Source organism: Microtus oregoni, unplaced genomic scaffold (genome assembly GCF_018167655.1).
Source record: "Microtus oregoni isolate MIOR12 unplaced genomic scaffold, Mior012 000048F_ref0000485, whole genome shotgun sequence".
Classification (NCBI taxonomy): Eukaryota; Metazoa; Chordata; class Mammalia; order Rodentia; family Cricetidae; genus Microtus; species Microtus oregoni.
Window position 1 is genome coordinate 13431342 of NW_024543222.1, and position 27914 is coordinate 13459255.

A 27914-nucleotide genomic window follows, 5' to 3' on the forward strand; every position below is an offset into this window, starting at 1 on the left:
ACTCATTTTGTAGATCAGGCTGGCCTCAAACTCAGAGATCCACCTGCCTTTGCCTCTGCCTCTGCCCTTGAGTGCTGGGTACAGCACCACAGCCAACTGATTACAGTGTTCTCAACATTATGTCCTTATGTTGTACAGTACCACATACAATGAAGATATACAATGAAAATACAAAAAATTGAAAACTGAAAATATCTTTCTAGAAAAGGAAAAAAAAAAAAAGGCTTAAATCCTGGCTGAACATTTGACACTGGAGGATATAGAGCATCTTCAACTTCAGTTTTTCAGAGTTGATCAATATTTTGCTTTGGTAACTATCATCATTGAAAACCTACTTCACACAGATCTATAGTACAAAATGACAGAAGTATATTTAGGACCATTTCAGAAATTGTTGGAAATTTTCTCCTAATTACAGGGCAAAGTTAATGATCTTTTAAAAAATAAAACTGATGTCAGTGACTCAAACAGCGGGGCTTTTAAATATATATACATACATATATATATATATATATATGTATATATATTTACTTTGAGATAAGATCAGACTATGTAGGCCTGACTGGCCTGGAACTTGCTGTGTAGACCACATTGGCCTCAAACCCAAGAAAGCTAGCTGCCTGGCTCTCCTGAGTGCTAGGAATAAAGGTATGGGCCACCAAACCTAATTCAAACATCAGTTTTTAAAGTCAAACATTTTAACACAATACAATCTAAAGATAATAGTAATTTGATACATGCTGAGGAGTAAGAGTAGGAAAATATTAAAAGTTTTGTTAAAAAGTTTTTGTTGCGGGGCTGGAGAGATGGCTCAGTGGTTAAGAGCATTGCCTGCTCTTCCAAAGGTCCTGAGTTCAATTCCCGGCAACCACATGGTGGCTCACAACCATCTGGAATGAGGTCTGGTGCCTTCTTCTGGCCTGCAAACATACATACAGACAAAATATTGTATGCATAATAAATAAAAATTAAAAAAAAGTAAAAAAAAGTTTTTGTTGCTGTAATTAATAATTGAACAATTATGTTTCTTTTTGTTGTTGTTAGTGGGGATTTGTTTTGGTTTTTGTTGATTTGTTTGTTCATTTGGGACAGTCTCAAGTTAACCCAGGCTGCCTTAGAATTTACTGTGCAGCTGGGGATGACCTTTGACATCCTAATTCTCTGCACAGTACACCTACCAAGTTTGGAAATTGTAGGTATGCACCACCATAATTGACTTTAAATTATTGTCTTCCTATAAGAGCAGAAAACTTTGTATGTACAATAAAAATAATGTCGTTCATAACATAAGCCTAGGCATCTCTACTTTGAGTCACAATGTTTTAGGTAGTGGTAATGACATAGTATATCATGATGGCATTCAAGGTGCAAAGGATGCTTTGTATTCAGAGCCAAGACTGCAGTGAGGTTGCACAATATAGCATGGATGAGGGCTGCCAGAAATACCTTGGCGTTCAAAAAACTTCTACTCTCGCCAAATTCTTCCTGACCCCCATATTCAATTATGCAGTCCCATGTGGGTTTAAGAAGTTGGACGGGTGGTGGTAGCACACTCCTTTAATCCCAGCACTCGGGAGGCAGAGGCAGGCGGATCTCTGTGAGTTCGAGACCAGCCTGGTCTACAAGAGCTAGTTCCAGGACAGGCTCCAAAACCACAGAGAAACCCTGTCTTGAAAAACCAAAAAAACAAAACAAAACAAAACAAAAAAGAAGAAGTTGGACTTTGTTAACAATAGAGGGTACTCAATCCTAGCACTGGAATTTTCATTTGTGTGTGTGTTTCTCTTTGTATATGTGCTTCTTGTGCTTTTTCTGTTTGCTTTGTTCTGTTCTTTTTTTTTTTTAATGTTTTTTAAAGAGAGAAAGAGAGAAGGCATGGATTTAGATGGGTGGGAAGGTAGAGAGAATCTGGGAGGAGATGGGGGGGGAACCGTAATCAGAATATATTGTATGAAAAAATCTATTTTCAAAACAAACAAAAAAGTCATATAGGATACTCAAGATGCTAGTCTTGGGTGGAAGATGGAGGGAGTAATTTGGACAGTGGAGGCTGAGAGAATAGCTCCAGGTAGGGACCTAGACTCTCCCCTGCCTTGTGATTAGGGCTGGTTATATTGAGAGAGAAGAGGCTTGAGCAGGAACCTGGAAATGCCCTTCCAGATGGAGCAAGGCAGCACTCTTGTTGGAGATAGGAGCACTTCCACCCTGACAAGCTTGGACAAAGGAAAGTGTGGTCATCTGCTTTGCCAGTTTTGTCTCTGGTTAACAAAGATCAGATTAGCACAGTATGGTAGTAGTAAATGTCACCTGATCTGGCCTGGGATGCTGGACACCAGCTGGTGGAATTGAGTCCAGTGGCTGTTCCTGGAAGGGCAACAGTTAGCAGTTTGGTTTCTTCCCAAGGTACTCCTGGGAGAGACCAAACATTGTTTTCAGTGGTATTTCCCCATGGCTTTACCTGCTAACTTCACTTTTACCTTGAATTACGCCCATTTTATACCCCCTGTTGTTCTTTTTTAAAAAAATGCTGCAAGATCCCCAGTGGCAATAGGCAGCAGAAATGCTGTAGGTCCCAAATGGTGGCGGCAGGCCATGTGGCGGCAGACAGCAGGCCCTGGGAGCAGCCAGTCCCAGGCAGAGACAGCTGCTGGTCCCAGAGCAGTGGTGGCAGCCATGTGGCAGCAGGCAGTGGGACCCAGGCAGAGATGGCTGCTGATCCTTGAGCAATGGCTGGTCCCAGGCAGGGAGACACATGGCGGGCGGGCAGAAGACAGAAACATGGATAGACACAACATGCAGGGTGAGGTTGAATGTTTATTCAGGGGGTTATGGAGGAGGAAGGGTGAAGGGGGGGACAGAGAGAGAGGGGAGAGGGAGAGAGAGAGAGAGAGAGAGAGAGAGAGGAGGAGGAGAAAGAGACAGAGAAGGGGGGAAGAGAAAAGCTTCACTTCTGCCTCTCCGAGAGGAAGATGGAAAAGAGAGCCAGCTCAGGCCGGAAGCTGAAGATCAGCCTGCCTCAGCGGATGGGGAGGGGAATGGGTGTGGCTTGTCTCTTAAAGGGACCAAAACCATAACACCCCCCCCCTTTTCCTTTCTGTAAGTAAAACAGCTCAGTGAGGTTGACATTTACCCTTATCTGGCTCCATATGGATAGGCTGGCCTATTTTGCAGAAATATTTGCTTAGAGCCCTGTGGATTGCTAGAGTCTTGCCTGATACAGTTCTCATTAGTAAGTCAAAAAATGTTTTCCCTGTTGATCTTTCATCACACATTTTCAAGTGATGTTTAATTTTATTTTTGTTGTTTATCTTTAATCGTTATTGGTGTAGAAAATTCCAAAAATATGTACAGAAAATAGTGAAAAGACTCCATGTTCCTGATTCCATTTCTAGCAAGTTGTCAGCAGTCTGCCACTTTTTGCTTAATTTGCCCTTTACTCAACTCTTTTCTGTACTATTTTCTTTTTTTAAGATGTATTTATTTTTATTTATTTATTTATTTATTTATTTATTATGTATACAATGTTCTGCCTTCAATGCGTCCCTACAGGCCAGAAGTTGGCACCAGATCTTATTACAGGTGGTTGTGAAGTACCATGGGTGCTGGGAATTGAACTCAGAACCTCTGGAAGAGCAGTGTTCTTAATTGCCGAGCCATCTCTCCAGCCCCTCTGTACTATTTTCAAGCAAATCTTGGATTTTTCCCATACCAAACAAAGTCTCACTAGCCCAGGCTGACCTTGAACTTGGAATCCTCCTGCCTTAGGCTCCCAAGTGTTAGAATAACACAAGTGTACTGCCGTGCCTGGCCACCAATGATTCTTCAAGAAGAAAAGTATTGTGGAAAAGGCCATTGTTAAACCTCATTCTGAGTTGTTAACCTGGCCTGTACCTTAGCAGAAGCTTGTCCAGGTACCCTGTTATATTGAGTGGTGTTAGGGAATATTATTTTCAGGTGTGTTACTTTGATTTATGCTGCCTTTGATTAACTGTAAAGCCGTGATTCTTTGCCTGTTTAAAACACCCGAAGGTCCCAATAAAGAGGTGAACTGCCAATAGCGAGGCAAAAGCAAGGATAGGTGGGTCTAGCAGACAGAGAATATTAAAAAGAGAAAGAGGAGCAAGAGAACAAGGAGAGAAGGACATCAGAGGCCAGCCATCCAGCCAGTCACGGAGTAAGAAGGAAAGGAAGGTATACAGAAATAGAGAAAGATAAAAAAACCCAGAGGCAAAAGGTAGTTGGGATAATTTAAGCTAAGAAAAGCAGACAAGAAATAAGCTAAGGTAAGGCCGGGCATTCACAACTAAGAATAAGCCTCTGTGTGTGATTTATTTGGGAGCAGGCCTCCCAAAAAAACAAAAGAGTAAAACATCACACAATAGAGTGGATGAGGAGTGTTAAGGCAACCATATGGCCACAGCCCTAGAGTTTCTCTTCCTAAGACTAGAAAGTAAGGATGATTCTTTAATACTGATATTGTTGGCCCAGGTACTTTGTTTCCCACTGACATCCTGTGTCTTTTTTTTTTTTTTTTTTGTTTTTTCGAGACAGGGTTTCTCTGTGGTTTTGGAGCCTGTCCTGGAACTAGCTCTTGTAGACCAGGCTGGTCTCGAACTCACAGAGATTCGCCTGCCTCTGCCTCCTGAGTGCTGGGATTAAAGGCGTGTGCCACCACCGCCCGGCTGACATCCTGTGTTTTATTTTATTTTATTTAACTTTTTTTATGTGCCTTGGTGTGAAGGTGTCAGATCCCCTGGAACTTGAGTTGCTATGTGGATGCTAAGAATCGAACCCGGGTCCTCTGGAAGAACAGCCAGCGTTCTTACCTGCTGACCCATCTTTCTAGCCCTTGACCCCCTGAATCTTATGATGCAGGGTGTACCTTCAGACTTGAGGCCTCAAAAAGTCAGAGGGCCAGTAGATAAGCCATAATAAGCTAGAGAAATCTTCCTCTGGAGATGAGTCCATGAGCCTGAGTGAACTATACAGCAAAGATCAGGCTGTGAACAGGAATTCAAATGCTTTAACATCCATGTCTTATTTTTATAATTGCTAGATTTTTTAGCAGTGTCTCCTTCTGTTTTATATATGACACCATTAAATGACTGAAGTAAGCAAAAAAGACAAATGATTCTTATACTGCTGTGTTCTCTTTGGAATGTGACATTCTTGCTTTTGCTGGCTGCATAGCTTTGGGGCTGAGTTGGAGTTTCTGGACCCTAATTGCACCTTGCCTGGTTTGTTTCAGTTCAGTGAGTGTTGTGTGCCTTTATTTCCTGTCTCTTGCATCAGTCTGTTTGTGAGAGTGTACTGAGAGGTGATTAATGGGAAAGATAAACACGTGCTTATGGGCTGAAAGTTCACCCTGTTTCCTGCGGTGTCTTTGGTTTAGTGAATTGTTTGTTTGCTGCCTGCAGACCACATGTGGTGTATGTCTCTGTTGTGAGCATCGGCTGCTCTTAAAGCAGAGTCAATATATGATAAGGCTCGAAAGACTTTACTTCACAGGAGAATCCCAGGTGACAAAAAGATCAGACAGCTGTCTGTCATCGTGTGCCTCTAGAATCTAGAACTCTGCATACAAAATCTTGTTTGACCATTTCCCTCCTTTTTACCCTAGAGTGTACAACTTGATTGTAGCTGTGGGGATTTGCTGGCAGTACTGCCTCATTGAGCAGCATCTCTGTGTGTTCAAGGCCAGCCAGAGCTGCACAGTCAAACCCTGTCTCAAAACAAAATTAACAACAAAGTTTTTTATTAGGACTTTTTAAGAGGCCTTAATTTTCTGCAAAACAGATAATTTAACCTTATCAAAGAATAGTTTCTTATTTATAATGCTACTGTGAACATCTTTGTATAAATAGCTCTTCCTGTATTTTATACTATTTTAAGCTAGATTTTACGGAGATACAGTTAGTGGATCAAAGGGAATCAACACTTGAAGTCTATAGGATTGCCACAAGCTGCTATGGGGTGTTTACTATCCAGTTAGCATCAGTTATGAATCCAAAATATGGCATTTCCTATTGGAAATATCTAGGTATCTGACAACAGACTATTAATTTCAGATTTTAAAAGTTCTTCTGGTAGGTGGACTGGAGAGATGGCTCAGGAGTTAAGAGCATTGACTACTCTTCCCGAGGACCTGGCTTCAATACCCAACATACATATGGCGATCCACAACTATCTGTAACTCCACTGCCAGGGCTCCAATATCCTCTTCTGGCCTCTGCAGGTACTTTTTATGCATGTGGCACAGAGACATACATGAAGGCAAACCACTCATACATATAAAAAAATAAACATTTTATTAGACTTATTTATTATTTTATTTTGTATGTGAATGTTTTGCCTGTGTATGTATACATACCATGCATGCTTGGTGTCCTCAGAGGCCAGAAGAGAGCATCAGAGCCCCTGGAATTGGAATTATGGATGGCTGTGAACCACCATGTGGGTGCTAGGAGTCCAACTTGACTCCTCTACAAGAACAACAAATGCTTTTAACCTCTGTGCCATCTCTCCAACCCCCTCTACCTAGTCTTAGTAAGAATTGTAAGCACTTAACCTTTGTGCCTCTGTGTGTTTCCTGAAGTGTCCTCTCATACTTAGCTAGTACAGGCTAGCCTTAGTTGTTGGTACAGCTTGAAAGTTGGTCCTGGGATGCCTCCAGGGCCTGACATTTCAGAGCCCAGCTGATGATGCTTCTTGTTCTTTTGCACAGATCCAGTCCTGCAGGTCCCAACACACGTGGAAGAGTAAGTTTCCTCATCTCTTTAGTATTTCCTTTTAATTTATCACCTTATTTAGTTGCCAGGCACAATACATGCACAAATTTAAAGTGTAGCAAGAATTTTTGAGATGTAGAAATTTTCTAGGTGGGTGATTGTTAGAAACCTCTGGTCCTTGGGTGAGGAGGGCAAGTAATATTAAAACGAGTTGTTTGAAGTGGAATTTTTTTCTGAGACAAGGTCTCACTATGTAGTTCTGATTGTCCTAGAGCTTGCTGTGTAGACCAAGCTGTCATCAAACTCACTGAGATCTGTCTGCCTCTGCCTCATGAATGCTGTGTTTAAAAGCATGCACCACTATGCCTGGCAACTTGAGATGGAACTTAAATTGAGTTTTGAACTAAATTCCAAAGTCAGAATTTCTCTTTTTTAAAATTTATTTATTTATTCATTCTCTTAAATATACATGTGCGTGTGTGGTTGTTTTGATTGCATGCATGTCTGGGTATCACGTGTGTTGCCTGGTGCCCATGGAGGCCAGAAAAGGGCCTCAGATCTCCTAGGACTTGAGTTACAGATAGTTGTGAGACACTATGTGGGTGCTGAGAATTGAGCCTGGGTCCTCTAGAAGAGTAGACAGCTCTTAACTGCTGAACCATTTTCTCCCTGGCTCTCTCTCTGTTCACTGTATCACATCACAGAGAGGAAAGGGGAATGTAACCTGCTCTTAGAGTGTGTGGTGTTCAAGGGAACATTGTTGCCTGTAAGAGCCTGAAATGATGGACAACCCAAATTGAAAAGAGATTTGATAAAGAATTCTTCATGGCACTAATTATAATTCCATCTTTAGCACATTCACCTGCAGAGGATCAATTTGAGTCTTCTTGTGGGATGTTACTAACAGACCTTGCTCTGTATCCCTGACAGATTCTCTTATGTTAGGCTTTCAGAGTTTGTTTTTATTGCTATACTTTAAGAAATAAAAGTATGTTGAAAATGACAAGTGGATATGAGCAACACTAATTAGATTTTGTAGATTGTTTTTTAAAAATTAAAAAGAGGGGCTGGAGAGATAGTTCAGCAGTTAAGAGCTCTTGTTGCTTCTACAGAGGATTTGGTTCAGTTTCAGCACTCACATGGTAGCTCACAACCATCCCTAACCAGGAGAGCCAAAAGGCATATATGTGGTACATATACATAGCAGGGGAGGTGTAGGGATAGTTAGAAGGGAGTGTGGAAAATGGATACGATCAAAACATTACATATGTATTTATGAAATTTGAAGAATAAATAAAACTACAGATTTGGCCTGTTTATACATGAAACTGTTGCTGCTAAATATTAATTGTTGATGTTCACATACAGTAGATATAGAAGTTGAAAGCAGACTTGCTAAGCTCTTTTCATTTATTTCATTGTCATCCACAGTGCCCTGACCAAAAGACAATTTACTTCTGTGGCTTCATATGACTTTTCTTTTTCTTTTTTTTTAATATTTATTTATTTATTATGTGTACAATATTCTGTGTGTATGCCTGCAGGCCAGAAGAGGGCACCAGACCTCATTACAGATGGTTGTGAGCCACCATGTGGTTGCTGGGAATTGAACTCAGGACCTTTGGAAGAGCAGGCAATGCTCTTAACCTCTGAGCCATCTCTCCAGCTCTTCATATGACTTTTCTTTCTCAGGTTATTTTTCTCCTCTCTGTCTGTCTGTCTCTCTCTCTCTCTCTCTCTCTCTCTCTGTCTCTCCCTGTCTGTTTCTCTCTCTCATCCTCCATGTCATGATTTTACATGAATTTGATCATTATGGTCTTTTGTTCTGTGTCCTGAGCTATAGTTTATCATTGATGGTTATTATTTAATTTCTAGGCCTGCTTTCCTCCCAGATCCCAATGATGGCAGTCTGTACACACTTGGAGGCAAGAACAACGAAGGCCTTACGGTGAGAATATTTAGCTTCTTTGTATACTCTGGATTCTTAACTAAGTCCTTATGTGCACCTGCAAGTGAGACCACCTAGGAGCTTCATACAAATTGCTGGGGATTCTGATTCAGATCATCTGGTATGGGGCATGGGCATCAGTGCCTGTTTAGAGCTTTCTAAATGAGCTTTAAAAAAAAAATTTTTTTTTGAGGCCAGGCAGTGGTGGCACACGCCTTTAATTCCAACACTTTGGGAGGCCGAGGCAGGAGGATCTCAGTGAGTTTGAGGTCAGCCTCATCTACAAAGTTAGTTCCAGGACAGTTAGGACTGTTACACAGAGAAACCCTGTCTCAAAAAAACAAAACAAAACAAAATTGAGCCAGATGGTGTTGGCGCATGTCTCTAATTCCAGTACTTGGGAGGCAGAAGCAGGCAGATCTCATTGAGTTTCGGGACAGCCAGGACTGTTGCACAGAGAAAGCTTGTCTCAAAGACAACAACAACAAAAGGAATGTACTTTTAAATACTGTTTACTGGGCCAGTGAGTTGACTCTGGGTAGGGCACTTCCAGGGTGGCTCTCCAGGGCTCACATGGTAGAAGGAGAGAACTGACTCCTATAAGTTGTTCTCTGGGCCTCCACATATGTGTTGTGGCATGCATTCAGTCCCCCTTACAGAACACATAGATGAATAAATTCATAAAAATATTAAAAGATTTCTCCACCCCTCTCATTTCAGAAAGATAAGCTTTCTTTTTAGCAGAAGCATGTGATAGTCTACTGCCATCTCCACTTGGGATTCTAGATCAGTAACTCTCAACTTTTTCTACACATTGTAATAATAACCTGAGGCATGCTGAAAAAAAATATTGAGCCTATGGGGCTAAAGAGATGACTCAGCTATAAGGTCTCTTCTAGGAGATCTAGGTTCAGTTCCCAGCACCTACACAGCAGCTCACAACCATCTGTTACTCCAGTTCCAGGGCATCTGACACCTTTTTCTGTCCACCTTGGGTTCTGCATACATGTGATACACAGACACAATTTAGGCAAATCCTTATACACATAAAAATAAATGAAATATATTTTTTAAAATGTTTTAAAAGACATTCTGAGCCTCTTTTAATAAATAGTGTAAGTCTTGGGGTGGGAATGTGGTTCAGTAGTAAAAACACTTGCCTGATACAGGCCTCTGGGTTTGCTCTCCAGCACAAGGTAGTGAAAATACAAATAGATCAGTGGGGTATCCATGTAGAAATAAGAGATCTTGATTAAATCCATCCACATAAAAATCAGTTTCAGACAAATCACATATTAATAAATGTGAGATGCAAGATAATAAAGCTTTAGGAGTAAGTACTAGAAGAACTTCATGGTCTTAGAATATGTCATAATTTTAAAACATTTTTATTACACTTATTTGTGTGTGTGTGTGTGTGTGTGTACACCCACTCATTCCACAATGAGTGTATAAGTAAAGATCAGAGGAGGATACCATTTCACCAGCCCATAATGATTTCTTAAATAGGATACTTTTAAATATACCAGCCATAAATTTAGGTAAAGGTTGATACATTGGTTAGAATAAAATTGAGAGCTTTATTTTTTCCTGAAGAAAGGAGGCCACAAAATATTGTAGTCCACACACCCAACATTTGGAAAACAGAAAAAAAAAATCCATATTTAGAAAAGAAAAACAACTCCTATAGGGGCCAAGTTCAATCCCCAGCACTGCAAAAACTGGATATGGGGGACACATGTCTCTAATCCCAGCACTCAAGAGGTGAAGACTGGAGGATCAGAAGTTGAAGGTCATCCTCAGGTACATAGGGAGTTTGAGAACAGTCTGAATTACATGAGACAATCTCAAATAACCAACCAGAAGAATTCCTGTGTGTAATTAGAAAAAGACAGGCATAGTGGTGCACACCTTTCATCCCAGCACAGAGGCAGAGGCAGGCAGGTCTCTGTAAATTTGATGCCAATATGGGCTACATAGTGGGTTGCAGACCAGCCAGACTCTCAAAACACCAGAAAAGAAAAAGACTAGAGAAAAGGGGAACTGGGATTCGTATGTAAAATGAGAAAATATTGTTTTAAAAAAATAAATAAAAGAAGAAAAGATGAACCAATAGAAAGATAGAAGAATTGTTCAAATGGTGAATAAATGCATGAAAGGTGTCATTAGGGAAATACAATTGAAATCACAATACCACTCCTACCCAGTGTGCATATAATGTCTGGAATATCTAGCCAAAGAAAGAGAGACCTTGTGTTTGTGGAGATGCCAGTAGCCAGAGCTCTGTCCACTGGGAGATGCAGGCAGTACAACTGGCTCAGCAGCATATGTGGCAGAACCTACAACCCAGTAACTCCCAGGCATGGGCCCAAGGGAAGTGTGTGAGTATGTTCTCCCGAAAGCCAAAAGACCTTGTGTAGCATGTCTCTACTTCTGTGCAAAGACCAGGACCAAAAACAACTTGGGAAGGACAGTGTTTGTTTCATCTCAGCAACTCTCAGGTCACACCCTGTAACTAAGGAAAGTCACAGCAGGAACTCCAGGTGTGGGAACTGAAGCAGAAATCATGCAGGAATGCAACTTACTGGTTTGTACCTCCTGGCTTGCTGTTTGCTTTCCTGTACACTTCAGGACCACATGTTCAGGGATGGCACCACCCACAGTGGGCAGAACCCTTCCATATTAATCATCAACCAAGAAAATGTCCCACAGACTTTGCCTATAGAGCAATCTGGTGGGGGTAATTTCTCAGTTGAGTTTCCCTTCTGAAATGACTCCAGCCCATGTCAGGTTGACAATACAACAACCAGGACAATTATTTATTCAATCATACTGCTTATTGTATGCAAAATATAGAGTCTAGCTAAATACATCAATAGTAGAATGGATAAATTATGAGATAGTTGTTCAGTTGAATGTTCAGCTGCAAGAGCCAACAGTCTACAAGTGCATTCAACATGGATCTATCTATCAAATATAACACTAAGTAAAATATGACAGAACAGGCCACATACTGAAGGATTCATTTATATAAATCTCAAAACCAAGAAAAACTACATTCTGTTGATTTTGGAGTAAACATAATAGTTACCCAAGAGAGTTAATAATGACAGAAGGCCTAGAGGGACTTCTAGAGAGCTAGAATGATATGGATGTTAGTAGCAGATATGTTGACTTGATGCACATTACTGAGCTATGCTTATGTGTGCCATTCTGGTTGCATGTAATACTTTACAAGGAAGTTTTGAAAGACTTCATATGATTCTAAGGTGCAGCCAAGGATGAAAACCCCTGGTCTAGACCCTTGAGTGGACTCTCGTGGGCTCTCAAATGTATATTTTAAAATTAGATTTCGAGCACCTGGGGCAGATACAGAAAGAGAAAGGCAAGACTAGGGGTGGAGCTGCATGCACTTCACCCTCCACATGTCTCTGCATTGGTTTCTCTCCACATCACGTAAAACATACCTGTGTTTTAAGCATTTTGTTTGCTAGATGTATTGTGGAGTGTTTGGGATAAATCACTTCATTTGAACATCTTGTTAACCTATCTATGACTGTTGTCCCCACGTTAGAGGTATAGAAACTGAACCTGGACAAGACAAAGAATGTACAAAGACCAAAGCTCCAGGATTGGTGTTTGTACTTAAAGAGCTGTGCTTTTTCAAGGATGCGCTCTCAGCTGTGATAGTATCTGTCTTGGAGCACAAGATTCCAGAGTGATTCCAAAAGCATCTGGCAAAACTCTAGTAGATATTACTCCATCTTGCCGTCATTTTCCTTTTTCTAAGATTTAGTTTGAATTTTGGAATGATGAGAAAATCCAAATAGTTAATTAATATCTATGTCTCTGTTTATTTTTTGTTTTTCAAGAATGAGTTTCTCTGTGTAGCCTTGTCTGTCCTAGAGCTTGCTTTGTAGACCAGGCTGGCTTTGAACTCGAGATCTACATGCCTCTGCCTCCTGAGTGCTGGAATTAAAGGCTTGTGCCACCATGCTGGGCCAGCTCTGTTTATCAATACTACTAAAAAATCTTTTATTCCTTGGAGAAAAGGTGACAGTGTAGTAGAAGCCTAACAGCAGGTACCTGCAGTTTCAGGGCCTGTTCCAAAAATAAAGTTCACCGAAACAAGCAGTGGCCAAAAGGGCTGCTCAGAGGTCAGCTGTGGGCCCAGAAGAGGCAGTTTTATGATGAAATGTGTTGAAACATTGGGAGTTCTTGGAGTTTCTTTTCCTGGCACCTACCATAACTTCCTTTTTATAACCCAAAGGCTCTGTTTTCAGTAGAGAATTACTTACTTAGTAAATGAAATACTAAAACCCAGACCTTTGTGTTGTCCATGTAACCATTCTCCTTTCCTTGAGCCTTGACTGTCTTCTAAGTTGCTTCTTTTCAGCATTAATGTCATGATCCTCCCATGGTAAAAGTCATTGTCATTCTACCTAGCTTGGATATCTTTGGGTCAGTTTTTGAAGACAGATTTTTTTTTTTTTTTTTTTTTTTTTGGTTTTTCGAGACAGGGTTTCTCTGTAGCTTTGGAGCCTGTCCTGGAACTAGCTCTTGTAGACCAGGCTAGTCTCGAACTCACAGAGATCCGCCTACCTCTGCCTCCCTAGTGCTGGGATTAAAGGCGTGTGCCACCATCGCCCGGCTGAAGACATTTTTTATTTTTATTTTTATTTTTGGTTTTTTTGAGACAGGGTTTCTCTGTAGCTTTGGAGCCTGTCCTGGAACTAGCTCTTGTAGACCAGGCTAGCCTCGAACTCACAGAGGTCTGTCTGCCTCTGCCTCCCGAGTGCTGGGATTAAAGGCGTGCGCCACCACTGCCCAGCTACTCTCCACATTTTTGTAATCTTCTAGAAAAGATTTATGGAACCCTCAGGGAATACCTGGACAGGAAACCTGAGGGACCTGTGCATCCTGTGTCAAATGAGTTGGTGTACAGAGTTCAGAGACCAGAGAGCCTAGAGGCTGTTGGAAGTAGATGTGGAAGCCCAGGACCTCCTCCTTAGGTTCCAATTAGAAGCCTCCATCTGCAGTGTGCTTCTCTGTTTTTAGAAGAACTGGGTAACAAACAGCATGCTTGGTAGAATTACAGCAATTTCACAAGACTTGGTTAACTTATTTTTTTACTTTTTTTTTTTTTTTTTTTAAAGAAACTCCCCTTTACCATCCCAGAATTGGTTCAGGCATCCCCATGCCGAAGTTCAGATGGAATCCTCTACATGGGTAAGAGTTCCCATTTTCTATTTTCTTTTTAAAAAAGAGCTCTCCCCTTCTGAGGAAGAATTGACGTCATTAATATGGTTATTCATTTAACAAGCTTTTAGCTGCTGGGTTGGCCTACTGCTGTTATTTCATGATTGCAACATACCTAGCTGCAAATGAATAAAATTAAATTGAGTACAATAGTCTGAGCTAAGGAAGGGAAGCCAGGTCCTGCCTATTAATTATAGGGCTTTCCTAGTATTTCCTGCTAGCAGAATATTTGGTAGAAGCAGCACTTAGCAGCTTTACTAGATAAGCTGTCTTCATACCTGTGGGGTCATAGCTTCCAAATCATCAGGTCACTTGCTTTTCTTTAGCACATTGCTGCCAAAATGTCAATAAAGATGCATTTGTAGCACAAAGGAGAACTGTATTTATCTTGAAATTCTAGTAGCAATAATAGCCTGTGTTTATATAGTGGCTTTCTTTTTGAGGAACTGAAAGTGCTTATTGCCTATTCATGCCTCAGGAGATCTATGTACATTTTCAAGTCTCAAATGCAGGCCAGTTTTTTAAGTTTTGCTAGGGACACTCCTGCATCCTTGTAGGAACCTTTTAGAATGAGGAATAGATTCATAGGAAATGGCCAACAAACCTTCCTTCTGCTGGGCCATGCCCTGGGCCCATATGACCATCTTTTGATTGTATCATTGTTCTCTATTTGTCTTCCAGCAATTCATCATATGTGATAAACTTAGGGTATTGTGTTTCCACCATGTTTGTTCCATGTCTTAAGTGAGTTCACTGAGTATATTTATGAGCATGATAGTTACTCAATCCATTCCTCATAGCTATAGGTAGATTATACAGACTGCAGTGGCCCTTGAAGTAACCAGATGTGCGTCACATAGATGGAAGGTATTAATGGTCATGGTTATCTGTATATAATTTATTCTCTATATTCAAATCTTTTTCATTTTAAGACCTTGTTGTTGAGAACGGTTAGAATCCACAAACAAGTTGTACCTGTGTGGAATCTAGTGTGTTACATCTGTTACAGCTAAGTATAGCCTTAACAAATTCTGGTACCCTGTGCCCTTCTCTGGCATCTCTGTGTTCTGCTTCCATGGGAACGTGAATGTAGGAAACATCTGTTAAAGTAGGAAAACGTAAATGTCCAGAGGCATGGCTTACAGAATAGAAATGCACACATTATAGTTGACGGTGTTGGCCTTCAGATACACCACACCATCTGTACTTTAGATACATATACTAAATGTTTCTAAAAAGCGTTTATGTGGCTGTGCTGTCTGCGTGTTCATAATCAGCTGACCAAGGCAAGAGGTATAACTTGTGACCTGGCAATAGTTTACTGGCTAGAAACAAAGGGGGAAATAACTTTAGCCTCTTTAGCATCAGGTTACAGCAACTCTGCTGACTAGTCACAGGTACTAGCTAATTATAGTTATGTGCTGCTTCACATGTGTGCTAATTGGTAATTGGTAGGGATGTTGAGGAATAAGTATCATAGTTACCAGGAGAAGAACCCCTAGGTGTGCTTATATTTATATAGATCTTCATTTGCGGGGAAAGGATAAGCAAGATTTATCAATTTTTTTAAAAGCTTATCTATCTATCTATCTATCTATCTATCTATTTTGGGTTTTTTAAAACAGGGTTTCTCTGTAGCTTTGGGACCTGTCCTGAAACTAGTTCTTGTAGAACCAGGCTGGCCTCAAACACATAGAGATCCGCCTGCCTCTGCCTCCCTAGTGCTTGGACTAAAGGCGTGCGCCACCACCACCCGACTAAGATTTTTTATATTTAAGATAGTTATCCAAAGCAATAAAACCCAACTTGAAAGTTAAGAGAACTTTTTCATATTATAATTAGATTATAAATCTTAGAGAAATGTTTATGTTGGGTTTAGGTTATTAAATTAGTATAGAACTCAGCGGCCCAAAGAGTTATTAAGTTCACATTGCCAGGCTGGAGAGATGGCTCAGTGGTTAAGAGCACTAACTGCTCTTCCAGAGGAAGGTTCCAAGTTCAATTCCTAGCACCCACATGACAGCTAACAACTGTTTGTAACTCCAGTTCCAGAGGATCTAATACCTTCACACCAATGTACTTAAATTAAGTAAATTTTAAAAAAAAGTTCACATTGCCATTTATTTTGTCACTTCCAAAGCACTATAGAAAGATCTCCAACTTCCTAGGGATTTCAGGCCTATTTCCCAGCACAGAGAGGATCTTGAATAGTTAAAACTGCTACTTTGTTGATGCTGTTTATTTCCGCTTAGGAAGGGTATTAACAGTGTGTTCACTAACATTCCAGGTAAAAAGCAGGATATTTGGTATGTCATCGACCTTCTGACTGGAGAAAAGCAGCAGACCTTATCATCGGCCTTTGCAGATAGTCTCTGCCCATCCACCTCCCTGCTGTATCTTGGACGGACAGGTAAGAAATGAGTCTTTGTTAAACAACCTGCCTGTTTCTAGAGTCAGTGGGACAAAACTACACCGACCTCTGGTACTGGATTTGTTCTCCAAAAAGTGGCCAGAGTTTCCCTCTCCAAGCAGCCAGATTTCTCAGACTCTTGAGACCCCAGGGAATGTAGTCTAGACTACCCTGAGCCCCATCATGCAGCTGCTGCACTTCCCTACTTGAAATGTTTTCAACTGGGTACGCTACCTACTGCTCTCAGAATAGCAGTGCTGTTTTTAAGGACTCACAATGGAATGGCTTTCTCTACCAGGTGTGCCTGGTTTTGCTCTTCTGGCACATAAATCTCCCTTTTTCCACAGTACTGCTCAAAAGTTCCCTCCTTTGCAAAGCTATTTTCCCAGCCTTCAAGCTCCCACCTTGTTCAGGAATGTTCCATTTTACTCTTCTATTCTCAGCCGACAGGCCTGTTACAGCAGCCATCCTCCCCTGTAAAAATCAAGTGTCCTCATTTCCAGCTGTCGGGACTACTTTTTATCAAGTAAAGCCTAGCTTCACACAGGTGTAAACACTATGGGTCTCCAGTAGAATTGGGGTAATGGAGGAGTTTGGACAAGTTTTGGCTTTAAATGGAATGTGTGTTCTTAGTCCATAAAGCCACTATTTCCATTATCTATTGCCATGTAATAAGCTGCCTAACCTAGTATCTTAAAGTATGACCATTTTATTGTTCCTAATTCTTTGACTAAGGAATTAGGAAGAGCTCCACACAGAAATTCATCTCTGTTCTTCATACTGGGATGACTCATGTCTGGAATCTTGGTTCAGCTCCATGTAAACTTCCCCCACACATCCATATGGAAAGCCTGGACTTCCTGACATGGTTGCTTCTTGGGCAAATGTGAATGTTAGATTGCCTCATAAGGTCTGAACTTGGAATTCCCACAGCCTTACTTCTACTTCAGTCATCAATCGAAGTAGGTTATTAGGCAGGTCCGGAGCCCAGGGTGGAGACAAAGACTCACCCTCTTGATAGAAAAAGTGGCTTGCATATTACAGGAAAGATGTGATGATGATCCTCTGTTCAGCATTCTTACATAGCCTTCCCTCTGGCTGCAGTAGTGTGAACTCTTCCACATACAAAATACATTCACCCCCTAGCAAGATCCCCCAAATCCTATCATAGCATTGGTCTCAGAATCCATTGTCTGGGGATCTGCATCAGGCATGATGGCAGATGAGGATCTCTGATCTGGAGACTGAGCATGGTGACCCACACCTGTAATCCTAACATGTGGGAAGTAAAGGCAGGAGGATCAGGAATGCAGTGCTAGCCTTGGCTGCATGTGGCCAGCCTGAGCTATATGAAACCCTATCTTAACAAACAAATGAGGGGCATAGGGAGGAAGAGTTCTCGCTCTTGTGCCTTTCCCTCCATTTGCGTGATGCACAGTGATGAGACAAGGTGGCTGTAATAAACATTCCCATTCAAAAAGAGGTGAGCAAAGGGTAGAGGATGTGACTCAGTGATAGAGAGATTGCCTAGCATGTATAGAGTTCTGGGTTTAAGCCTGAACTCTGAGAGGAAAACTAGCCAAAAAAAAAAAAAAAAAAAAAAAAAGGTGCTGGTCCTTAGTAATTCTGAAATCCAACCAGGCATTTGTTTTCAGGTTCTCCTACCCTGAGGTACAGAAAACTCCTTGTGGAACCAACTTTTACTCTCAGACATTGGTTCCTTACTGTATTGTTCTCAGTGGCTCTTGATTCTATCCTTTGAAAGAAGTGCTTCCTTTTTCATCAGAAATGGCTAGTTTAGGGGCTGGAGAGATGGCTCAGCAGTTAGGAACACTGGAGGTTCCTCTAGAGGACCTTGCTTCAATTCCCAGCATCCATATGGTGGCTTACAACTGTAGCATTAATCTTAGCAGACCAAATTTCTTTTTTTGTCTTCCTCAGAACTGCACACATATAATGTACAGATGTCAAGCACACATGCACCTAGAAGAAAAATGAATAAGCATATATATTTTTAATTTTAAAAGAAAAAGAAATGCCTTTTACAGTTTTCTCATTCTGTTTTTTATTGAAAGTAGGGAGTCTGGAGTCCACCCCCTTATATTATCTGATTATTGTACTAATATTACTCCTTTAAAAACTTGGTGGGTTTCCCATGTGTCAAATTGTAGTTAGTCCCTTAGATAAAGGCCCTATCACAACTGTCTGCTTGAGATTGTGGGAGTACCCTGGCCAGCATTCTTATGACTAGCTAGTAGAGGGGTTTCCAAGGTATCATCTTAAATCTTTCTTAGGTCTCTAAGAAGGGTTTTATAGGCTCACCTGAGTTTGATTTTAACCTTGACCTGGGACCTTTCTCCTCCCTGCTGGTAACTCTGAACTTCCTTTTTATTTTACTTATTTGTTTCTTTTGGTGTTTGTTTTTTCAAGACAGGGTTTCTCTGTGTAACCCTGGCTGTCCTAGAACTAATTTTGTAGACCAGCCTGGCCTTGAACTCACAGAGATCCACCTGCCTCTGCTTCCTAAGTGCTGGGGGCTAGAACTTCCTTTTCAGCCTTTGGTTTTTTGAGACAGGGCTTCTCTGTAGCTTTGGAGCCTGTCCTGAAACTAGCTCTATAGACCAGGCTGGCCTCAAACTCACAGAGATCCACCTGCCTCTGCCTCCTGAGTGCTGGAATTAAAGGCATGCACCACCACCATCTTTTTTTTTTTTATTGAGGAAAGAAGAAAAAAAAAAACATAAACAAAAAAACAAGTTTCCACCTCCTCCCAGCCTCCCATTTCCCTCCCCCTCCTCCCACCCTTCTCCCCCTCCCCCCACTCCTCTCCCCCTCCCTTTCCAGTCCACAGAGCAGTCCGGGTTCCCTGCCCTGTGGTAAGTCCTAGGTCCTCCCCCCTCCGTCCATATCTAGGAAGGTGAACATCTAAACTGGCTAGGCTCCCACAAAGCCAGCACATTAAGTAGGATCAAAACCCCGTGCCATTGTCCTTGGTGTCTCATCAGCCCTCATTGTTCGCCATGTTCAGAGAGTCCGGTTTTATCCCATGCTTTTTCGGTCACAGTCCAGCTGGCCTTGGTGAGCTCCCCGTAGATCAGCTCCACTCTCTCAGTGGGTGGGTGCACGCCTCGTGGTCCCGACTTCTTTGCTCATGTTCTCCCTCCTTCTGCTCCTCATTGGGACCTTGGGAGCTCAGTCCAGTGCTCCTGTGTGGGTCTCTGTCTCTATCTCTATCCATCACCAGATGAAGATTCTATGATGATATGCAAGATATTCGTCAGTATTGCTCTAGGATAGGGTCATTTCAGGTTCCCAATCCTCAGCTGCCCAAGGAACTAACTGGGAACCTCATCTTGGGCACTTGGGAGCCCCTCTAGGGTCAAGTCTCTTGCCCACCCTAAAGTGGCTCCCTTAACTAAGAATTGTGGTTCTGTGCTCCCCTATCCACCTTTCCTTTATCCCAATTCTCCTGTTTCCCCAGGTCCCCCCTCCTTCCCTTCTACCTTTTCTCTCCCCATCTCCCCTTACCCCCATCCCACCCCATCCCCAAGATCCCATTTTCTCCCCAGCAATTTGGTCTACTTCCCTTAGCCAAGAGGATAACCATATGTTTTTCCTTCCCTTCTGGGTGGTGGTGACTTTCTCTATCTTCTAAGTTACTGCAAGCAGTAGCCTTATAATTTGTCTACTCTATAAGCTCATGACTAGGCTACCCCTTTTTACCTTCTCACAGTGGTTTCCTCACTGTTCTCTGGAGTTGTGTAACACTTCTCTTGTCACCCTTCCACCTCCCATCACCTGGTCCCAAAGTCGGTGCCAGGTGTCTTAGGTTTCTGTTATGGTGCCATCCCACTTCTAGGTACCCATTTCTAATTTCACCTATGTATTACTCCATAATAAAGAACCCTGTAACTTAGTGGATAAAACAGCCATTGCACAGCTAAGGAGTCTGTGAACTGTGGGTTTCAGAGCATAGCATGTGTTTGGTACTTCAGTCCTCCACATGGTCTTTCCCTTCCACACGAATAATCTTGATGCAATTTAGTGAAAACTTTCTTGTTGTAACTGTATTACATCTTAGTAAGTTGTACAGCCCCCTCATGGTACTGATTAATCTGTATTTTCCAGAATACACCATCACCATGTATGACACCAAGACCCGAGAGCTCCGTTGGAATGCCACCTATTTTGACTATGCAGCCTCACTGCCCGAGGATGACGTGGACTACAGTAAGTGTACCCGATGAAAGGACACTCTCAAGGTTGGGCTGGCACCTTCCACATATAGAATGGTCTCCAGAAAGCAGAATTTTTTTTTAACTCTTCATCACCAAGTTCTGGATTTTTTTATAGGCTTGAAGTGGTGATAGCTTTAGCTAGAGAAAAGGGAAGGCACATATTTTGAGTCCCTATGTATCACAGAAGGAATTTACTACCAGCCCATGGATAATAGAATTAAACATTAGCATGTGTTATCCATAACCCCATCAAGAAGGCCACTCTAGGAGACTGAAGAGATGGCTCAGAGCACTTGTTGCTCTTCCAGAGGACCTGAATTCAGTTCCCAGTATATGGTGACTCATAACTGCCTGTAACTCCAGTTCCAAGAGATCAAATTCCTTCTTCTAGCTTCCACAGACACCAGACATACAAGTTTATATGTGTGTGTGTGTGTGTGTGTGTGTGTGTGTGTGTGTGTTACACATAGATACATTCATGCAGGTATTCACTTGTACTCATAAAACAAATAAATCTTATAAATCTTGTCAGACTGGGCATGGTGGTACACACCCTTAGTCTCGGTACCAGGGAGGCAGAGGAAGGCAGATCTCTGAGTTCAAGGCCACCCTTGTCTGTGAATTCCAGGGAAGCCAAAGATATAGAGAGATTGTCTCAAAAACAAAACAAGCTTGGAACAAAACAAGCCAGACAGTAGTAGCACACACTTTTAATCCCAGCACTTGAGAGACAGAGGCAGGCGCATCTCTGGGAGTTTGAGGCCAGCCTGGTCTACAGAGCTAGTTCTAGGACAGCTAGGGCTATACAGAGAAACCTTGTCTCAAAAAAACAAAACCAAACCAAAACAAACAAACAAAAAAAAAACAGTCTTGCCTAGCAATCCTAAGTACCTGTATTCAATCCCTAGTAACCACAGTAAGAAAAAGAAGACCATTTTTAAATATGGTTCATACTCTTAATTACTTCTCTAGTTTTAGCATTCTGCAACTCAGATATAACTGTGCAACCTAAGTTTTTTTATCTTAACATTGGTATCTGAAAGTTTGACTATTCTCTCTGGCTCAGGACCTCACACACTTTGTCTCTGTGTGGCTCTTTGTGGGGTCAGATGTACACAGATCTGAATTTCAGTTTGAGTCACAGGTTTTAAATGATTGCTATAAAATGTCAGCTTTGTGGGTACCCGCATCAACTCCTTTCCCCTCAAGATTTACCCTTGCTTATTAGATAGACTAGTTTAAAAGAAAATAGCAGGGAGGTGGGAAAATAAGCCTGTTTTACTTTAAAAGCCAGGCATCTCTCAGTGTCTTGATACTGAAGAGCTCATTGGAAAACCAGTGGACTCTTATGACCTGGGAATATTCCAGAACTCTTCTCTTCAATGAAATGACTGCAGCTTGCTAAAAGAGTAGAAGATACGGTTGAGGATGTGGTTGACATGCTTTGTTTGATCTTTACAGAGATGTCCCACTTTGTGTCCAATGGCGATGGGCTGGTGGTAACTGTGGACAGTGAATCTGGGGATGTTTTGTGGATCCAAAACTATGCCTCTCCTGTGGTGGCCTTCTATGTCTGGCAGCGGGAGGGGCTGAGAAAGGTGATGCACATCAACGTCGCTGTGGAGACTCTACGCTACTTGACCTTCATGTCTGGAGAAGTGGGACGCATTACTAAATGGAAGTATCCGTTCCCCAAGGAGACAGAGGCCAAGAGCAAGCTGACGTGAGTTGGAGGAGTTGGGACGGATCAGGCAGCAAAGGACAGCCATAACCTTCTGGGACTGCTGCAGTATAGTGCACCCTATACTGGAGGAGGTCAAGGGGTGGGCAGACATCTCTGAGGTTAATAGATCAAGAGTTGATCTGGTTTGCTTTTGATCCTGGCTCAGTGGTGCACACCTTTAACTCCAGCAGGGAGGCAGAGGCAGGTGGATCTCTGAGTTTGATGCCAACCAGGTCTACAAAGGGAGTTCCAGGGCATTCAAGGCTACAAAAAGAAATCCTGTCTTGAAAAACAAACAAACAAGAAACACTGACTCATTTGGGAACCTCAGAATGCGAATCATGGGGTACTCCTTTATGCTTCAAACTTTGTGTGTCTCTTACTGTCTCTTTATCTCTTTCTCTGAGTCTGCATTATGCTTATGGATTTTGAAAGTCCCATTATGTAACCCAGGCTGGCCTCAAACTTATCCGTCTTTCTACCTTAACCTCCAAAATGATGGGATTACAGGCATATACCTACCTGGAATTTTTTAACATTAAATTTTTTATTGTACATCATACTTATTTTAAAAATCAGGGAGAAAAAAGTGTTAGGATGTAAGTGACCGAGACTCAGCAGGCTTGTAATCTTCGTCCCCATGTGGGAAAAGCCTGGTAGTCACTTAGCAGACTAGGCTTCACCTTCATACTTTATAGATTTGTAGGGAAGTTAAAATAGGATCATGTATGTGAAAGTGTTGGCTATAGTGAAGCACCATTTAGGTGGAAGGTATTTGTTAAAAGAAGTTTGGATAATTTCTTAGATGACAGACCCACCAAGGCTCCTGACAGTAGCAAACATAAGGATCTTAGGGACGGCTCCCACTGTTTTCATGCTGCTACTAGACAGACCCATGTGATGTCTGAGGTAGGTTACCTGAGCAGATTACCAGGAAATATCCCTCAGTTTGGATTGGAGTTTTCTTTTTGTTTTGTTTTGTTTTCTTTGAGACAGGGTCTCATGAGCCTAAGCTGGCCCCAAACATACTATGTATACTAGGATTACAGGTGTGCACCACCCTCCTACTTTATGCATCTCTGCATTCCTTTTGCTCTCAGCATCTGGAATGGAGCAGTTGCCCGTCCCTCTATTCACCCTGGGTATCCTCAGGAAGCCCTCAGCAGCATGGTGATGCTGAAGGTGGTGGTTCTGAAAGGCTGCTGGCTCAGGGTCACCTGAGAATCTGGCAGTGGGTGCTGAGTCTTCAGTCTTCTGCTGGTCATGATACTGCCCTTTCTTCAGGCTGTACTGGGCTCATTGTAGTCTAGCCCTGGCGTTTTGCAGCTAAGGAAAGTGAGACTTACCATTGTAAGGTGACTGGTGAAGCTGGGACCTGAAGTTCTGCTGTCCTGTCAACCCTACAGTACCCCTGCCACCTTGCTAGTTTTTGTGGGAGTCACATGGGCTATGTGGGAGGTGGGGTAATACTTGAGTCTATAATTCTGATCTCTTAGAAGCCACATTTTGTGGGGTTTGGATGTGAAATGATTTCAAAATGTATGTTTCTCTTTTTTTTCCAGGCCTACCCTGTATGTCGGGAAGTACTCCACCAGCCTCTATGCCTCTCCCTCAATGGTGCACGAGGGGGTTGCTGTAGTGGTGAGTCAGCTGTGGGACCCAAAGATGCTGTCTTTCAGCTGCTTTTATTCCTTTGAGCAAAAAGTGGCTTGAGTTTTCTGTGAACACCTGGTTAAGAAGAAGAAATGAGCTGGGTGGTAGGGGCGCATGCCTTTAGTGCCAGCACTCAGGAGGCAGGCAGATCTGAGTTTGAGGCCAGCCTGGTCTACAGATCGAGTTCCAAGACAACCAGAGCTACACAAAGAAACACTGTCTCAAAACACAAACCAGAGAGAGAGAGAGAGAGAGAGAGAGAGAGAGAGAGAGAGAGAAGAGGAAACACAGAGCTGTAAGACTCATGAACAACTGTATATCCACATTCTACTTTGAAAGCAAAATAGTTGACAGAAACAGATTCCTAAAGCCAGGAAATGCTGTTATACCCCCGTGGCTTTTGTGTTCAGATCTAAACTCCTTAGACTTTATTCAAGCTAGTCCTACCATATCTTTCTACCTCTCTGTTGGTTCTAGGGAGTTACATGGTCCAGACAAACACATCTTCTCCACAATCCCTAAACTTCCCTGTTCTTTCTTCTGAACGTGTTGCTGGTTTCTCACTTCCTTTTCCCTACTCAGTTCCTTCTTCCATCCTTTGTGTCCTCTCCATGCCTCTTCAGGCTCCCAGCCTACTTTGAGCATTCACTGTGTGTCTGGGACATTACACTCCTGGCCACTTGTCCTGATCTGGACAAGTGTCTGGGCTGGTTGTTTGTACATTGTCTACCCAGAAGTTGGTTGGCTACTGGGGTCACTCCTGCCTCTATAAGCTCATCAGTGGCTGGTTTATTCCACATTGTCAGTTACATCATTTGTGACTGGTACATATCCCCCATTTTCTTCCATATAGATTCTCATATAGTTTTATATAATTTCTATTAATAACTTCTTGGAATTCTGTATGCATATTCTTCCTTGTTCTTAGTACTCAAGCATAAGAATTTGAAAACAGCCAGGAAGTGGTGGTGCATGCCTTTAATCCAACACTCGGGAGGCAGATGTAGGCAGATCTCTGTCAGTCTGAGGCCAGCATGGTCTACAGAGTGAGTTCCAGGACAGGCTTCAAAACTACAGTAAAATCCTATCTCAAACTCTCCTCCCCCCAAAATAAAGAATCTGAAAAGAGGGGGCTGGAAAGATGGTTCAGGGGTTAAGAGCACTAGCTGCTCTTCCAGAGGTCCTGAGTTCAATTCCCAGCAACCACATGGTGGCTCACAACCATCTATAATGAGATCTGGTGCCTCTTCTGGTGTATATATGTTAACAGAACATTGTATGCATAATAAATAAATCAATCTTTAAAAAAAAAAAGAATCTGAAAAGGGCCAAACATTAGAGTACATGCCTGTAATCCCAACTCTGGTGAGATGGAGAAAGGAGGATCTAGAGTTCTAGTCCAGCCTGGGCTGCTTGAGTGCTATCTCAAACAAAAATGTGAAAAGGTGTCAATGGAGCACTGTTGTAACCTGAGGGAGGAACTTCCCTTGTCCCAGGACCTTTGAGTCATGCTTTGCTTATTGAGCCAGAGCCACAATAGTCCCTTTAGGGGAACAGTGGCTGAGGGGATGTGCTGCAGCACCTAATGAAACTCTCCTGCAAGCCCTCCAACTCATCGTATCCCATCTCCTCAGCCTCGAGGCAGCACTCTTCCTTTGCTGGAAGGTCCCCAGACAGATGGTGTCACCATTGGAGACAAAGGAGAGTGTGTGATCACCCCCAGCACAGACCTCAAGTTTGACCCTGGAATCAAAGGGAAGAACAAGCTAAACTACTTGAGGAATTACTGGCTTCTTATAGGTAAGAGTTGCTCTTTGCTGAGTAACATGCTGCCTCCTGGTGGGCAAAAGTCAACCCTGCTGGGCTTACTGCTACCCTTCATTCTAAATGCTATGTACACCCTGTCCATTTCAAGATGGCTTAGATCTGGGAATATTTTTACTTCCAAGGAATTAGAGTTCCAGGTTACCTTATTATGTCCCAAAAGCAGTTTCTCTAATGTTCCAAGATTCAAATACTTGGTGTAATTTTCAGGCTCAGAATGTCTGCTGCCTGTTCCTCACAGTGACCATGTGAGGTATTTGCTCTTATTATTTCCACTTTATAAGTAAGAAGGCCAAGATTGATCATATGGAATATGAATGAATGTGGGTAAGAGGCTGGACAGGATAAGTTGGAAGACTGAAGATGTCAGGGCCAGAATATGAGGAGTCAGGAGCTGCAGAGAAAAAGCTGGTTATGCTTGCAGGTCTTTTGGAAGACCTGTTCTTTTTCCTTTTGATTCTTTATAGCTGATTTTATATTGTTATTATTATTAATTAGTTAATTTATTTATTTTAGTAACCAAATAGGGAAAAGAAAATGGCAAAAGAATTCTTTTCTTTCTTTACAAAAGTAGTTTGGGAAAGCATGTATGAATGGACCCATGTTGAAGGGAGGGGGAAGCTAATTGAGCTGAGGTCATTAAAATTACAAGGCTACTGAGTTTTATGTACCAATTAAGGGTCCATAAACCACCTGGCAGTGGTTAAGAAGTGACACAAAGGAAATGTGTATGAAAGCACTAAACACTGTAAGAGAATTCTCTATGGCAGAGTTACAAAGTGAGATCCCTTTGAAACCCTTTACATTATCAGAGTAGGCTGACTGGGAAGCCTGATAAAATTCCAAGAGTTTGCTAAGTAAAGCTCTCACAATTCTGAGGGCCCCTTTGAGAAACTCTATAGCTAATCAGCTTAAAATAAGACAACAGGGATATGTATCAATCTTCTCATAGACCAGGGCTGCGAGTTGTACCTGTTAATGTCAAGATATGGCCTTTGGTTCTAAGATAGCCCACCTGCACATTCATCTTGAAGATAAAATGGACCTCATTAAACCGAAAGGTGTGGTCTGTTGTTGCTTTGTTTCCCACCGCAGCAGTGACTATGACCTGGTGTTCAGCATCACCTAGTGCTTTGCGAAAGAGGCATGAACTGGAGACCAATGCAGGAGTTCTAGACAGAAGCTGGTCCTGTGCCTTTTGCTTCAGAGTCTGAACCTGTTTGCTCAAAGACAGATAGTTCACAAAGACTGGGTACTATTTATATGAAAATGTTTAAGAACCTTGTGATAAGTTTGCAAAATGGTTGGTTCTGAGTGCACACCAGGTTATTACCCTTCTTCAGAAGGAGCCTGTTATAAGGGTTTCAGTGACTTTTCTAGCTGTCTATTGGTAGGGGGCTTTGCAGATACACAGGGCTCTGAACAGTAGGATTGGGCCTACCAACAGGGGATGGGTAGATAGGTTATTGAAATACAGGATGGCCTATGGAAGGACAACCTCATTTCTCTTGGTCAGTGATCTCTTGTTGGTTGACCTTGGTGACCTGTGATTACGCACATTCAGATTCCTGTGTCCACCACTAACTCTGACTCAGAGTTGTGACACAGGCAGTCAGTCACATGTGGGGAGACCTTCTGTAGAGCAGAGTGTGCCTCAGCATGTGACAATATTCAAGAGAAACTTTGTGATGGTTTAGAGCCAAAGTAGGTTTCCCTTAAAAAAACATGTCATACTGTAGCTAGAGAGACCTGAAAAGATTGAGGCCAGATAAGAGATTAAAGAGGGACTTCCCAGATCAAGAAATGCAAACTCTGTCTAGTTTCTGTCAAGTTTTACCTTGTACACATGGCAGACAGTCTCTAATAGGTTTCAGACTGTGTTGGAGAGATCACAGAGTGGGGGCTGAGGAAATGAGTCAGTGGGTAAAGTGCTTACTATGTGAATATGAGGATAGGAACTCATATAAAAGGCCAGGTATATATAAAAACACACATAAAATATAGAGACAGGTGAATTCTGGGATTCACTGGCCGGCCAATCTAGTTGAAACATAAAGCTCCATTTCAGTGAGATACCCTGTCTTAAAAAAATAAATAAATAATAGCAAGGTATAGAAGCAACTGAGGAAGA

At 42.1% G+C, this 27914-nt stretch overlaps 1 protein-coding gene across 1 annotated transcript in view; it reads left to right on the plus strand.

The window, feature by feature from the left end:
* Ern1 (endoplasmic reticulum to nucleus signaling 1) overlaps window positions 1–27914 on the plus strand; it is a 91060-nt gene that overhangs the window by 44200 nt on the left and 18946 nt on the right. Inside the window, exons 3-10 of the mRNA XM_041635812.1 lie at window positions 6725–6758; window positions 8604–8676; window positions 13833–13905; window positions 16223–16345; window positions 20474–20575; window positions 22045–22306; window positions 23869–23947; window positions 25594–25759. Coding sequence (XP_041491746.1) covers window positions 6725–6758; window positions 8604–8676; window positions 13833–13905; window positions 16223–16345; window positions 20474–20575; window positions 22045–22306; window positions 23869–23947; window positions 25594–25759 — 912 coding nt within the window. The remainder of the gene's footprint in view (window positions 1–6724; window positions 6759–8603; window positions 8677–13832; window positions 13906–16222; window positions 16346–20473; window positions 20576–22044; window positions 22307–23868; window positions 23948–25593; window positions 25760–27914) is intronic.